The sequence below is a fragment of the Boleophthalmus pectinirostris genome, unplaced genomic scaffold (assembly GCF_026225935.1).
Source record: "Boleophthalmus pectinirostris isolate CB_2022bp ecotype Guang Dong unplaced genomic scaffold, ASM2622593v1 HiC_scaffold_19, whole genome shotgun sequence".
In the NCBI taxonomy this organism is placed as follows: domain Eukaryota; kingdom Metazoa; phylum Chordata; class Actinopteri; order Gobiiformes; family Gobiidae; genus Boleophthalmus; species Boleophthalmus pectinirostris.
Window position 1 is genome coordinate 9,355,608 of NW_026571140.1, and position 14,980 is coordinate 9,370,587.

General features: G+C 37.3%; 1 protein-coding gene across 4 annotated transcripts in view; it reads left to right on the plus strand.

The window, feature by feature from the left end:
- Positions 1-14,980, plus strand: part of arnt2 (aryl-hydrocarbon receptor nuclear translocator 2) — a 53,473-nt gene that overhangs the window by 15,788 nt on the left and 22,705 nt on the right. For all 4 annotated transcript variants that reach the window (XM_055154755.1, XM_055154758.1, XM_055154756.1 and 1 more), the window contains 2 exons: positions 4,237-4,339; positions 14,062-14,127. In XM_055154755.1, coding sequence (XP_055010730.1) covers positions 4,237-4,339; positions 14,062-14,127 — 169 coding nt within the window. The remainder of the gene's footprint in view (positions 1-4,236; positions 4,340-14,061; positions 14,128-14,980) is intronic.

Below are 14,980 nucleotides of genomic sequence, written 5' to 3' on the forward strand. Positions count from 1 at the left end.
TTTTAATTAATTCATACTTCAAATATAGTATTTATTTGTCACTAAAATACAAAGGACTGGCACTGTCTATCCAATTTTATCCCAATAAAATACTAACCTTAAAATATATCTTTGGGGGTTGCCCTGGCTGGTGGTCCTATCCATCTACAGAGCCAGCTTATACCAGAGAACAGCATTGTCCTCTGTGTACCAGAAGTTTTGGACCACATGAAGCCTGGAAGCACTTGTCCCAGACTGAGTGCGTCTCTACGGTTGGATGAAAAGCAGACTTGCAGACATTCACCAGTGCTATTTGTTCAGTGTCTACAGCAGTTACAATCACACTGCGAAGACATTTTCAGAAGTTATATCTGCTTAGGGACAGAGTCTGGGCTGAGGCAGTGGTGCGGACCTGCCACTGTCTTCACACTTTGATTGATCTTTGTTCATTAAGTGAAAAGAACTACAATCTAGATAATAACATGCATTTTTGTAGCTTTTTCTGCTCAGTCTGGTAATATAATGGCAATTATCTTTGTTGGAGATGATTACAATTATACAAAATGTACCACAAACGATTATTGTTAACCCTTTTAATAATAAGCAATAATGTTGTTTATCACCTCATCCTGATTGGGTTTTACTTTACATCGATTAAAACTGAAATAAATTATGAATCAAAATTATTTGTCTAACTTACCTAAACTAAATGAAACTGTGTCAAAAAGACGAGAGTTGTCACACTACTAAAGCTTGATTTCGATACTAAGGAATAGATTTGATATTGATTCAGATTCTATGATGATAATTTAAAAAAAAACACTCTTTATTTAGACAATAGAACATCATTTCCAACATTAAATCGTTATATTTCCATGTGATCTTCTCTCTGTGTAATCCCTCAGTCGTCCAGGTAGGTTCCATAGATTTCCATGGGTGTATACTAATCTATGTGGTTTTACAGCTCAAGATCATTCTACAATTATTTAGCAAAGGTTAATTTCTGTTCATTGATGATCTTTTTGTATCTCGTTTTTCTATACTTTTGATAACCCTACTACATTACACACCTGTTCTCCACATGTGTAAAGAGCAGGTGACCCTAAAACATGTGAGGACACTGTGAGCCTCAGGAAGTCACAGGAAGAATTCTTCTCCTCTGCATATTCTCTACATATGTGAGCAGACAAAAACATTAGGCTGTTTGTCCATCAGCTTCAACCTGGGCGGGAGGGAGTACACTGGACAGATTCATGTATTTTTCCAATTATGACATGTTATAGTGATATAGCACATGTCGTAAATATTCATCATTTTTTTACATACATTTTGTGGCAGTTTGTGAAGAAGCGTAGAAAAAAAAAAGTTGTAAAATCCAGGAAGTATGAGTGAGCTCTAAAATGAAATCCCTCTATCATCAACTATCATCAGTTCCATCCAAAATTCAAGGACAGTTTATGCACGAGGAAGACATTTTCTTACAGTTTAAACATTGATAACAAAATAGAGGCGTCATTTATATTTTATACTAACTCTTGTGTAATTTAGGCAGGCTGTGACAAGGGATGCACCAATACTGATACTGGCACAACACAGAAAAAAATGACTGGATTACATATCGGATCCATGATGTTGGTTCAGCCGATATCCTGGTTGGGGTTTTAATAGAACGTAATGAGACTATTTACTAGGGCTGGGAATCACTGGCTCCCTCACGATTCTATGCAATATACACGATGGTTCTCGATACGATATCACAAAATAGCGATACGTGTGATAATCAATATATTTCACATGATACTCTGTGATATATTGCAATTTATTTTAAGAACCATACACATTTTAGCATCAATATTTCTTTGTTAAACCACTACTTGTGCAAAGTTGATATGAATACCTTTTTTTAATAATCAAAAGAAGTGAATATGTTGTGTTAAAGTTTCCTCCCACTAAATAAACAACAAAGACCACCTACTATTTACATGATTTTGTCAATGTCTTATAAGATTTTAACTTATTCATACAAAGCTATTCAGTAGTGATTTAAAGGATAAATAACAGTGATATAACACAATTAGATCTCTGGTGTAGTAAGTTAACTGTTTTATTTTTAAGTTAATAAGTGTCGTATTCCATCCCTATACAGGTATTTGTTAATATTGGGTATCAATAAATACTTTAAGTAGGGGTGTAACAATAACTGAAATATTGTGAAATCGTATCATCAAAGTTCTCACAATAAGATCTTGGGCCATCACAATATATTGAATTACAAGAGTCTTTGCTTAAATGAAGAGCTATGGTGCGGCAATAGCTAAAACAAACAGAGCGAAGTACATAGACCATGATCTTTTGCTCCATTTCAGTGTAGACTACAAGAAGAAATAACAGTTCTAAGCACTTTTAAGTTGTCATTCTTTGGATTAAGTCTTGTCAAGGCATTTTAAGAGGAAAAAGTAGTATATTCACAGTTTTGCTAGCCTCCACAAAATATCACAATAAATATCATACCATGAGATAGATTTAGATATTGTTACATCCCTAACTGTGAGCTTTCCCACAATATCGCAGTAAATATTGTACCGTGAGGGTCATACCATGATGATATCGCATTGTGAGACTTGGATATCGGTACCTCTAACTTTAAGTCAAAGTATCAGAATTGAAAAAGCTGGATCAGTGTATCCCTAGTTTTGATTAACATTATGTAGGCTATGTCAAATTTGCTGTCCATGTTCAACCAAAAGTACAAAACTAGAAAAGACTGTTCAAGATTTTAGTCAAGTCTTAAATATAATATGTATGATGTAATATATATAATAAATATATGATGTATAATGATGAGAAGTGAGTAGTCTGATCTGGCATATGCACTTTAAACACACACGGTTAGTAAGGTATTTACTGGGGCAGCATATTGTATAGTATAGTGGTATATGTATTTGTATGAAAATCTAATAGCTGAATGGGCGTGTATAATATTTGGGGCTGTAGTATCGCCAAGACTTCACAGTCATGACTTGGTTATTGAAAAAATGCAATGCATGCATAATTGTTGCCAAAATGAATTCTTTTCAAAGACATCTTGAAAAGTTTGTCTCGAAATTGCACAAGTGATGCTAAAATTAAAAAATTTGAACAACTGCAGATCATATAAGTACAAGCATGTGGTTTGGGGCAGCATTCTCTGAGAATTGGACATTGGAGAAAGAAATTTGGCAATTTTTGCATTGTTTACATTTAAGGATAAAGTATTGAAAATGTTGTTTTTAATAAGATAAAATCAAACAAAATCAAAAATTCTGATCGATCAAGTCATGGGAAAAACAAAATCATAATACATTTTTGTCATATTGCCCTACCTTATGCAAACAATGGTTGGATGGTTGCATAACTGTTTTGCCATGTTTGTTAGTAACATTAAAACACCATTTGAATATTTGTAAAGTTACCAGAATATAACTTGATACCACTGACTCACTTCAGATTAAATAATAAATCCAACCTGGCTATTAATGTTGTCACACCACAAAAATGTTGAAAAACTCGATTTCGAGGAATAGACTCAGAACTCAATACTGATTCCGATAACACAATGATAATAACAAAAAAAAAAAAAAAAAGAATGCTTTTGATACATTGCAGTGACATCATGCTGAGGGTGTTCTACATGTATCTCTAAGTAGAAATGTTCAGCAGTTATTATGGAGACACAATGCACATATCTGTCGAAAAAAAAAAAAAAGTAATTTTAAGATACTCTGAAAACTCAAGAAAAACTGCAAAATGCATTTAAACAACACATTTTCAGGAGACTGTGGTTAATACAGGCGTTCATAATCCTGTTTAGGTGTTTGATTTTCAACAAAAATGTGAGCGTGACTAACTGAAAAACTGTAAACTAATGCTTGCTACCTTGTGACTGTAACGTTGTGTGTGACAGACGTGTTTAACACTAAAATGATCCAATCAAGCCAGCTTTTTCTGGTCTGATTATGTTAAAATAAAGATCAGTCTAACTTGAACAGTGCTTCAGACAGAGCAGTGTCTACAGTTAGCCTCACACACCTGTGAATGTTGATATCAGCTGCAAAGGATCAATTCCGGGAAGGTTAATTTTTGTCCTGTGAATTTGACTTTTTTAGTATTGATACTTGGTCAAATAAGTACCTAATATCTGATTTTTGATACTCTCGACAGCCCTAGTTGCCAGTGAGAACCACCAGAATGACGTGCTCTGTTTTGTGTTGTGCTCAGGCCGGATTCTGGACCTGAAGACTGGGACGGTGAAGAAGGAGGGCCAACAGTCGTCCATGAGGATGTGTATGGGCTCACGACGCTCCTTCATCTGCCGCATGAGGTGGGTCACACAGCTACACACACGCACACATTCACTACTTTTACATGCAAAAAGGAAACCTGGATAAGTGGCCTGGTCCAATTTAAAGTGTGTATGATAGATTTTTATGATTTTCTATTTTTGACTTAATTTGGTGGCTTTTTAACTATTGTAAATAAAAATATATATAGTTTGACACCAATAGAAAAGCAATTTGTAAAGAAAAACTGAAAAATTTTCAAAATTACACTAGGGAGAATTCAACAAACTGGAGGTGTTTTCTTATATTTGTATTTGTAATATAATCATTTCTGTGTGCATTAGAAGAGTTTTAGTAGGTAACAGTAACCAGGAAATAACATTTTAAGCCAAAAAAATTGTGAAAACGAGTGTGAATATTTTTGCAAAAATCGTAAAATAATGATCTTAACTGTTTTAGTAAAATGAGAAGTATAACCTGTCAAATGCACTTTAAACTTTTTTTTTTTTTTTCGAAATGCATCTAAATCTGGGAATCTTTGATTGCTGTGTAGTGGATTGCATTTCAAAGATTCTAATGACAAATTTGGAGGAGCCAACATGTACTCGGATAAATGCTACATGTAACAAAACCGACTGATTTACAAGTTGAGCCTTTAAAAAACACCTTATCTCAGATTTTGAATGTAATTTTGTGTGTTGATGAAATAGGTATATATAATCCATTTTAGAACTCTCCTCTACATGCTTTATTTTTGCATTTTTTACAAACTGCCGCTTAACTGACGTGGAACTAAATATAGATAAATATTTACCACAGATACTATCCCATCAGACCAAGAAATAATTCAGAAAACATGAAACTGTCATTTTAACCCATATCTGATTTTGAAACCATGTTGATGATGTAATAATAACAGATTTAGATGATGGGGCCCACACACAGACTGCACACAGGGTCAGCAGCCATGAGCAGGCTGTTGGCTCAGTTCATACTGTGTGTTTGAGCTGTTTGTACTAAGAGAGTCAAACTAACATATAAATAGACAGTGCTGGACAATGCTCAAAGCAGAATAAGCAGAAGTATACCCCGATTTCCATTTGTGAAAATTAAACAGCTGTTAATGACTGACATATGCTGTACCTGACCCGAGTAAATCCAGATATGACATATAAATAAACAAACACCAGACCACGTCATTCTGTGCTTACATTTTTGTGCGGAAATAATCTACTTTGTTGAGATGATTGAGTGTAACAGTAAGTGATAGGTGGAGGTGGTGGAGTGCAGGGTATAAAACCAGAGCCTTGCCAGTTAATTTCATGTTCCTACTAGGGATGGGAGTATTGATATTGAAGTATCGATATATTGATACTGACTTGTGCAAATTTGGGTATCAGTACTGTTATGCAAATATTGATACTAATTAGCATATGCACCTTTTAGGGCTAGGCATCTATTTTAGACATATTAGAGGCATTTCTTCATAGTTTTGATTTAAAAAAGCAGCAGCCTTTTGGACTGACCCATATGTCAGGTGTATGGTGATATAATGGACATATTTGAAGCCCCTTTATATACATGTTTTTTTTTTTTTGTTTTTTTTTTAAATCCCTTCACCCCTAAGGTTAGACCAGTACTTAGCATTGGTATTGAAAAAATGACCCCCTGGAGTACTTGGTATTGTATTGATCAAATCAAAAATGTTGGTATCACCCAAGCCTAGTGCCTTGTCAGTTTATAGCTGTTGTGTCATTTACTAAAACACATTCCTTTGAATGTATAAGAGTCAAATTTCATTTGATATATGTTGGACAGTGGCCATTAGTATATTGGCATGTTGCTACAGTGTGTACCACATATTTGACATGATCTCATGGTCATCAACAGCATGTTATAAGAGGAAGTCTAGTGGTCATTATGCCTTTCAGAAAAGTCTTGGAATTTGTCTTGAAATGCTTAATCCTTGAGCTCAAATGCCGCTTTTACATGCTAATTGTCATTTAAAGTAATATATTAGAGTTTCCACACACTCACTTTGTGGTTTGTGAGGGTTAATGCTAACAGCTATAGGGAAAAATACACCGGCTTAAAAAAAAACTGCCAGACTAGCTTGATGGCGAGTGATTGATGGTATTAGCGTCAAACACTGTATGTATTCATTATGTGTATACTGCGCATCCAACCTCTCTGACACCATCAATCACACAGTCATACTACTACACTGACAAAGGCACGGCAGGTGAAGTGTTTTCTCTTTGCCCAAGGACATAGATCTACCTGCAGTGTGCAGTGCTGCTAGCGGGTTCAAACTATCAGAAAGGTACTGTTAGGGCATTTGAACATCAGATTATACTAGTTAGTGTTGTCACGATAGTAAAATTTCAATTTTGATACAAAGGAATAGATACTGACTCCAATAACACAGTGATATAAAAACAATAGAATGTCAACTTTAAATCATAGTACTTTCTTTTATATGTGGCCTTATATCTATGTAATCCCTCATTCGTCCAGGTAGGTTCCATAGTGGTCCATTGGTCCATAGTCTATTTGGTCTTATATTTGCTCTGATACAGCTCAAGATCCTTCTAAAATTACCAGGAAAGGTTCATTTTTAGTATCAATACCTGCTCAAATTAGTATCTAGTCTTAGTATTGATTAGTATCTGATTTTCAATACTTTTGACAACTATTCTGCTCATGAATATGGTGGTGTTGACTTGAAAGCGTTGAGAGCAGCATGGGCAGGTGATGTCAGGTACTCAGAGTGACAGGTGCATTGTTCCCTCTTCAGAGTGCTGTCATTAGTCGCACAGGGAGCGCTGGTACTGCTACAGGACTGTGGACCGCTGGGTCTGTCAAATGCACCTCTGTGGGCAGCGATCAGGAGAACAGAGGAAACCAATGGCAATGAAAGTGTGTCTCAACCATAAAACAGTGGCTGTCTAAGTGTGGTGAATGGGCTGCTTCTCGTGGCACTCAAGGTCCTCTGCATTTCTTGTATTAAAAGGCACTGTACCTGAGATGTACCGTCTGAAAAACAAGAAAAAACAGAACTAATTCATTTTAAACTATTTGCGGTGGTCCAAAATTATTCCTTACTTGCCTAATGTGTTCCAAGCATCCTGATTATTCACCATGATGAGTTTGTGAGAGCTTTTCATAACTTTCAGAGGATGAGGATACAGTAAAGTTAACAAACATTAGCAGGCTATCGGCATACTTCCTGTTTCGCAGGGAGAACACAATGCTTTATAATTAGATGCAGACAGCAGACATTGGTCTTATTTTGACTCTCAAGAACTGTTTTTTCAATATATCTGTACTGAGACTGAACACATTTTACTTTATTATTGTCTTGATTTGGGATTTTTGTTGTTCAGAACTGTGATATTTATGTTTCTCAAACTGTAATACTTGTCTGGTTTAGCCCTAATTTTAGGCCAGTTTAAAATCCGGTTGCACTCACACAGCCAATATTATCATGTTACTTGGTGTGACATGAGAACCGCTTGGACCTGGACATTCTTTAACCAAAATTTAAGTGTGTGAAAACCTTTAGCACCAATTAGATGTGTGGCCAGCACATTCTACTAGTATATCTATATCTCTGGAACACAAGCCATTTCCTCCACCTTCCCTATAGGTTCTGCTTCACTGTGATTGTAGTGGTCAGGATATTATTACATTAGATTTTCATTAAAAATAATTGATATTGTGACATTTCCTCTGACGGCCCTGCTGCTGACCTGCTGGTGGACGCACATTTATCCAGCAATGAGAGATGGCAGCCCTCCCTGGAGCTGTGGTGATTTGTGAAAAACAGGAAACTTTCGAATTGAAAACACACCGATTTGGCTGAGCTGAGCTTGAGTCCAGATACTCAGAACCAGACCAGAAGATGGAAATATGTAAAGCAACATTCTCCGGGCATAAAACATATTGGGGTGGTTTATTTAAGTAATTATTCATAAAGTTACTTGTGTTGTCATGATGCTAAAATTTCAAACATGATTTCCTTGGAATATGACTATGACTTCATACTTGGTACTGATTCCAATGCCATGATCATAATGAAAAAAAACTCTTTATTTAGACAATCAAATGTCATTTTCAATATTAAATCATAGTACTTATTTTAGTATTGATACATTCTCATATCTGCTTTTGATAATAGTTTTAGTATCAATTGTCTAATTTGATTTTGATTTTTATACTTCTGACAACCCTGATATTTGCATCAGTCGCGCTTCCTATTACAACCAGACGTTAACGTTACTGGATCGGTTAATGGAACTCAAATCAGCCTTGTCTGATGGAGATATGAAACGCAACATTTCTCTCCAAAAAATATTGTGGCTGCAGTGTTTGGCTCAGTGGCAGGGAAGTGAACTTCTAACTTCCTCATTAACAACATTTAGTTTTTTCTTATTTTTCATATTTCTTATTTACTGTTCCATTTGTTTGGTCTCAAGTAACCTGCTGCATGCTATTGTATATGATGATGATGATGATGATGATTATGATGATTATTATTATTATTGATGATAATAATAAGGACAAGCCTCATTACTGTCACCAGTGGAGTATGTGTCCACTGCAAATATGTAAATGATGAATAAAGGTCATTGAGGCTATTGAGAAAAATATACTAAGATCTAAGAACCGAGACAAGAGGGCGTACTCCTTATCACACACCTGGCATTGCTGACACAATGTCTGACTGTAGGGGGCGCAAGCTTCTCCCACTGAAAAACTACTTAAAACAGCTTTTACGTGCCACGGTTCAAAACAGAATGAACCTTCACCGAAGATTTATGGATCCAATTTCCAGTATAATTTTACAGAGAGGCTGTCCCATATTTTCAGCGTGATTTGTAGTGTGTACCTGCTGTCGACAGATGTAAGGAATGGGGCAGTTGATTAAAAAAGGAGAGAGAGAACAAATTTATTAAGTCTACAATAGAAAAGCGCTTACCAGAAAAAAGAATCTTGTGTTAAATGTTTGCCATAGTGCTAGATTGCAGTAACTTGTAACTGAGATGTCTGAGATGTGTCGCTTTGGCCTGGGCTGGGGTAAAGATAAGGTAATGTGATGTTTTTTGTAAATTTACAGGTTGTATAATAGGGTTAGTTCAGAAGTGTTATCCCCCCATTATACGTCAGCCTGTCTCACATGTATTTCTGGTAAGGTAAGATAAACTTCATTGTCCCTGTAGAAAGAAAATTCATACTTCAGTGCAAGAAGGATTCGAGTTCAGGCAATTCTGTGCGGAGTTTGCGTGTTCTCCCTGTGTCTGGGTGGATTTCCCCTGTCAACTCAAAACATGCCCCATGAGTAAAATCCTCCAGCTAAGGTCCTGATCAAGACTAGCACAAGATGTAGAGATAGGCCCTTGAGCGTTGTAGGACAATAGCTCACTGCTTCTGACAGGTTACTGAAGCTCCACTTGTTGAGAGATGGGTCATATATAGAGACTGAATTTCCTTCATTGAGTGCTAAGTATACTTTACAGAGGGAGTATTATGCAAAATAGACTTTTTGAAGATTTCTATCATGCTATAACTTGTTCCTTCATCAAAATCAGATGTTTTAGATGTAATCCATGCATGTTTGAGTACCGTATTTTTCGGACTATAAGTTGCATTTTTTTTCATGGTTTGGGTGTTTCCTGCAACTTATACTCCGGTGTGACTTACATATTAAAATTTTCACACTGGCAGCCACGAGAGGGTGCCCTAGGCTTGTGTGTCAGTATCTAGTACTACTATTACCTCTGTACCACTGTCACTTCGCACTCTACTGCACATGCCTATGTAGAAAAATCCTCTGTCTTGCCCCAAATAGTGAAATATGCAGCCAAAAATGGTAATCGAGCAGCGAGAAACTGAGGGACTCATGGAAAGCGGGGGATGGAAAACACAGCTTCACGGTAACCAGGCAAGTACACCATGCAACTTTCCTGGAAGTCACTGGATGAATCGACAAAGCCTGAACTTCAGTGATAACCGAAACCATCCTGTCAGGATTCAGAAACCCTAACCTAACCCTAACTGGAACTGATGCTGAGTCTAACGATAGCAACACAGAAGAGGAAGCAATGCTCCGTTTACATCATGGATCTATGGTTTATCTCCAGAGCTTGCACAGAAATGACACGGAGAATGAAGAATTCAATGGATTTAGTGATTTGAAGTGAGATCGTGAGTTTGGTAAACTTGTTATGTTCTGTTGTCTATGCTATAATTATCTTCATAACTGTTCATATGTGACGTTAACATATTAAGGCATATTCAGCCTGTTGTTCTCTGTTGTGTTGTTATTACTGTAACTTGCCTTTCAAGATTAAATGTCGGTTCCTGGTCTCTGATTTTATAAAATACATTTCCCCAAACAGTGCAACTTATAGTCCAGTGCGACTTATAGTCCGGAAAATACAGTAATGTAGTGATCTCTCCCGGGCCGTATTTGAACCCTCCTTGCGGTTAGCTGTACGATTCTGTCCAAAGCTCAGCCTCCAAGCCTAGCTCACCCAGGCTCCCGCAGAGCAATTTTCCATCAATATACAGAAACATGATACAAAACAATAAACTACAACTTCACAATCCTGTATCAGGGTGCAGCAGTTTTTTGCACGCTGCTGTGATAGCGCTCTGCAGGGGCTGAGAATGACTTAACACAGTAAAAAGAGGAGAGATTCAGGGCAAATATCGCATTTTCAAAACAATAATAGGTAACATGGTGATCTAAAAATGTAAAAAAATGTGTAAGAAATTAATACCCTCTGAACCTTAGAGGGACTGTCCGGAATTTTGGACACAGGACCTCATTTGCTAGTTAGCCAGAGTGTATTTGCAGAGATTGCTGGTGCTAGGCTAGTGCATGTAAATGGCCAAAGTTATCCTGTCACTAAAAACAGTCTTACCCACTCCACAAAACACCCGAGTCAAATCTATTATTACTGTAGACTAACGATGTGAATGTCTGTGTCGATAGAATAATGTTTGAAATAAAACTAACCTTGCATCGCAAAAAATTGTCGCATGTTGAGGGACTATTTTCTCAGCAGTGGAATTTTACTTTGCCGGTAAGATAGGTGCTAGGTGATGTCAGTCCATCGCTGCCAAGCTTTTCTATCAGGAAGTACAACTCACTGCTGCTGCTCAGACATAAATCCTTCAAATGCAAGGTTGGCTTTACTTGCATTTGAAGACATTCACATCGACAGTCTAGCATAATAATAGATTTGCTTCAGGTGTTTTGTGGAGTGGGTAAGACTGTTTTTAGTGGCAGAATAACTATGACCATTGACATGCACTGGCCTGACCTCTTCAAATACAAGGACTGGATGGAATATTTAAAAAAGTGTCTCCACACGTCTCCAACACTCCCTTTAACATGTAAACTTTGCACAGAAAGTCCTTGTTTTAAATGGGAATTTAACCAAGGACCGTTGCTTAGTGTCACAATACATGCAGGTTTCGGTACATCTAATCTATATATCTACCCTCTTAAAAAAAAAAAAAAGTCTGTAAGATATCCCTCTACCTGCTCAGTTATGAGAGAATATTTGTTTATCAGATCAGACTCAGCCTCCATCGCTCCAGCGTCGACACAGGTAGAGACTTAACCCCCTGCGTGGTGAGTACAGGACCCAAGCATGGAGGAGCTGTCACCCAGACCTCCGTATCTTACCACAATGTGTTCAGCTGTTTGGAATGTACCCGACTCTGCTTGTGCTGGTCCTATTTTAAGGCTTTGCATAATTCAAACAACATGGCCGTCTGCCGCTGTGACTCGCTGAGGAAAGCTGGTGCTGGAGCTTATTGGAAACATGCAGGCTTATGTAAGGGCCGTGCACGCGACTGCAAAACAACCTCTGTGATGCAAATGAACCTGCGTGTGTTATCCCCCTGACCTCTGCCCATAAGCCACATTCCGTGCGTTTTTGCGCATAATGATGAGATGATGAGAATGATAAGATGGATGAGTTAAAGATGTTACCTTGGACTGGCTGACAGAATCCAGGAAGTGTCGCGACTGGACTAAAAATGTGTTTTGTGTTATATTGAAGCATCTGTTCATTGGTCGGTGCAAGATAGTATGAGATAGGTAAGGGACGGGCGGCTGTCACTTGTCATGAGAAGTGATGGAGACAAGTTAATTAAACATCCTAATTTGACATGTTAGCATGTTGTTACCTCATCAAAACAGACCTGGAGTTGTGTTTTGTTTCAGTCATATATGTTTGAGAAACCTTTTATTGTTAGTTTGTGTCTACATCTCCAAAGCTCATAATGCTCTATTTCACCTTGTGATGTCATGACGCTGTTATTTTCAAATTAACAGCTAGCTTTTGACTTTAGTTAAGTAGAGATTGGCAGTTCCAGGGCTGAAATCATCCAAATGATTCCAGTGACACATGACAAGGTAGAACAGTGTCTTCTATCTGAGAGAAGAACTCAACCTAAATATGCAGGGTTTGTGTGTTGTGTGGTACAGGTGTAAATGAAACAAAACACAACTCCAAGTATGTTTTTGATGAGGAAACAACATTATAATGGAACATAGTATAATATAGGCCCTTTAAGGTTATGATACTGGTTATGGTTAATTTTAGGAAAATAGTTAAACTTTGGGTTAGATAAGGTGTACTGTGTAACTTTTCTGGTTTTAGATCCATGGAAAAGTTATTGCTTTTCCTGAAATGTTGGTTTGTTTGGCATTACACTTGTGATGAACATTGTGACATTGTTTAAATTACAGGTGTTTTTAATGTTCATAAATACCTTGAAAAACAGGGTCATCTCACTACAGATCTGACCGGTACTTTGGCCTGATCTGTCATCTGCTGTTTCCAAAATTTGATGATTACTGTATAACATTCAGCAAACACATGCATTCTTACTATGAGTGGGGGCGCCTCTCCATAGATATGATCTGTGACTTTGGCTGGTGCGCTTGTTTATTATCACTTGTTTTAAGTCATTGCCATATGTTAGTGTGATCTCGCCTAGCACTTGATTTAGTTCTGCTTACTTCTCTTTTGGTTCAGTCTTGTTCACATACACTGTGCAACCTTTGGGATGGAAATTAGCCTTTGGCTATAATTCATGTGTTTATATTCATGTTGTATCATGTCCATCCATGCACTGTCCCAGTCAAATAAATAAATACATAAATTTACCTCAAACATGCACCATGAGCCACGTGAGAGGCCATCAGATGATCGTCGTACTTATTTCCATGACAACACACTTCAAGTGGACAGACAGAGACCCATAAATATGCAAGTACACGCTCATTGGTGCTAAACATGGTGGTCTTTCACCTGAGGCAAAACACAATGTGAAAGCTGTACGTGCTGATGACAGCAGAAAAGAGTGTCTCACTTAAGATGATGCAAAATGCCAGAGAAACATGTTAAACAGTAGCTCTGCAGTGCCCATTCATACAAATACATGATCCCAGAGCTTTTTTGTCCAATTCTATGCACTGTTATGGCCTGAGGTCAGCTGCTTTCACACTGCACTCTCTCCGCTCCAAAGTGCGAGTGGAGCTACTCTGAGACCACCTGTTTGAAACGCTTTCCAAGCTTTTAATGTGAATCAGGATGTGTTTGTCATGTTCACATTGGCCCAAGCACTGCTCTTGGAGTGAATGCTCTTTTACATCAACCAAACATGTGGCAGTGTGAAGACAACATCAAAGTGGTAATAATTGTCTTCTCTTTGGGTGTGTGTGTCTGTGTGTGTACAGGTGTGGCAGCGCTCCTCTGGACCACATCTCTCTGAACCGCCTCTCCAACATGAGGAAACGATACAGGTACGGTACACTATCTCTCACTGACTGAGCCAGTGCAAACTATAAGAGCATATATGCATATACTGTGCATATGGTACTACAGTGGAGAGCAAAACAAGCTGAACATATCAGTATGGAGTAGTATGCAGTGCCACAATAATATAAATATTATATCGACACCATCCTATAATAATGGCCACCAGAGTTTTTTGCATGAATCAGAGCAGCGTCCACCTCTGGTACAAATTTGACTTAGACCATTTTATTGAAATGGCTACATTTGTTATAAATATCAACACTGTCATAAAATAATGGCCTAGTCATTTAGTGTCACATGGGCCATACAAAAATATGTCCTGTTCAAAATGACTGAAGTCGCAAGCATTAATATATCATTTCTTATCTGTTACTATTACTATTATCTTTCTGTATGAAAACATAATCACATGTTGTACTGTTTCCTATTGGTACAGTTTTTTTGTGCTTCCTCAAAAATGGAGGAAAATGACTTAGGCCATTATTTTAGGAGGGCATCAGTTTTATTGATTGTCCCTCTGTTTTGAAGAGTTCAATTCCAGATATCTCTGTTTTGAAAAATTATCAGAAAGTATTATCAGTGAATACGATTTCTAGTGGCATTAATCAAAGAGGGGTAGAATATTATTTGAAACTGAGACTTTGAGACTTTTTCAAATGGCACTTATCTGTTTTTACAAATTAACTCTTATTTTTAATGCATGGCCCTGGGTGAAAACAGTTTGGATACCTAAACAAGAGCATAAATGCATGTAAAAGGAAATATGTCTTTAATTTGGTAAACATTTCACATGCTGATATCCTGTTGTCCCAATGTTACATGGCCCTGAGTTTATGA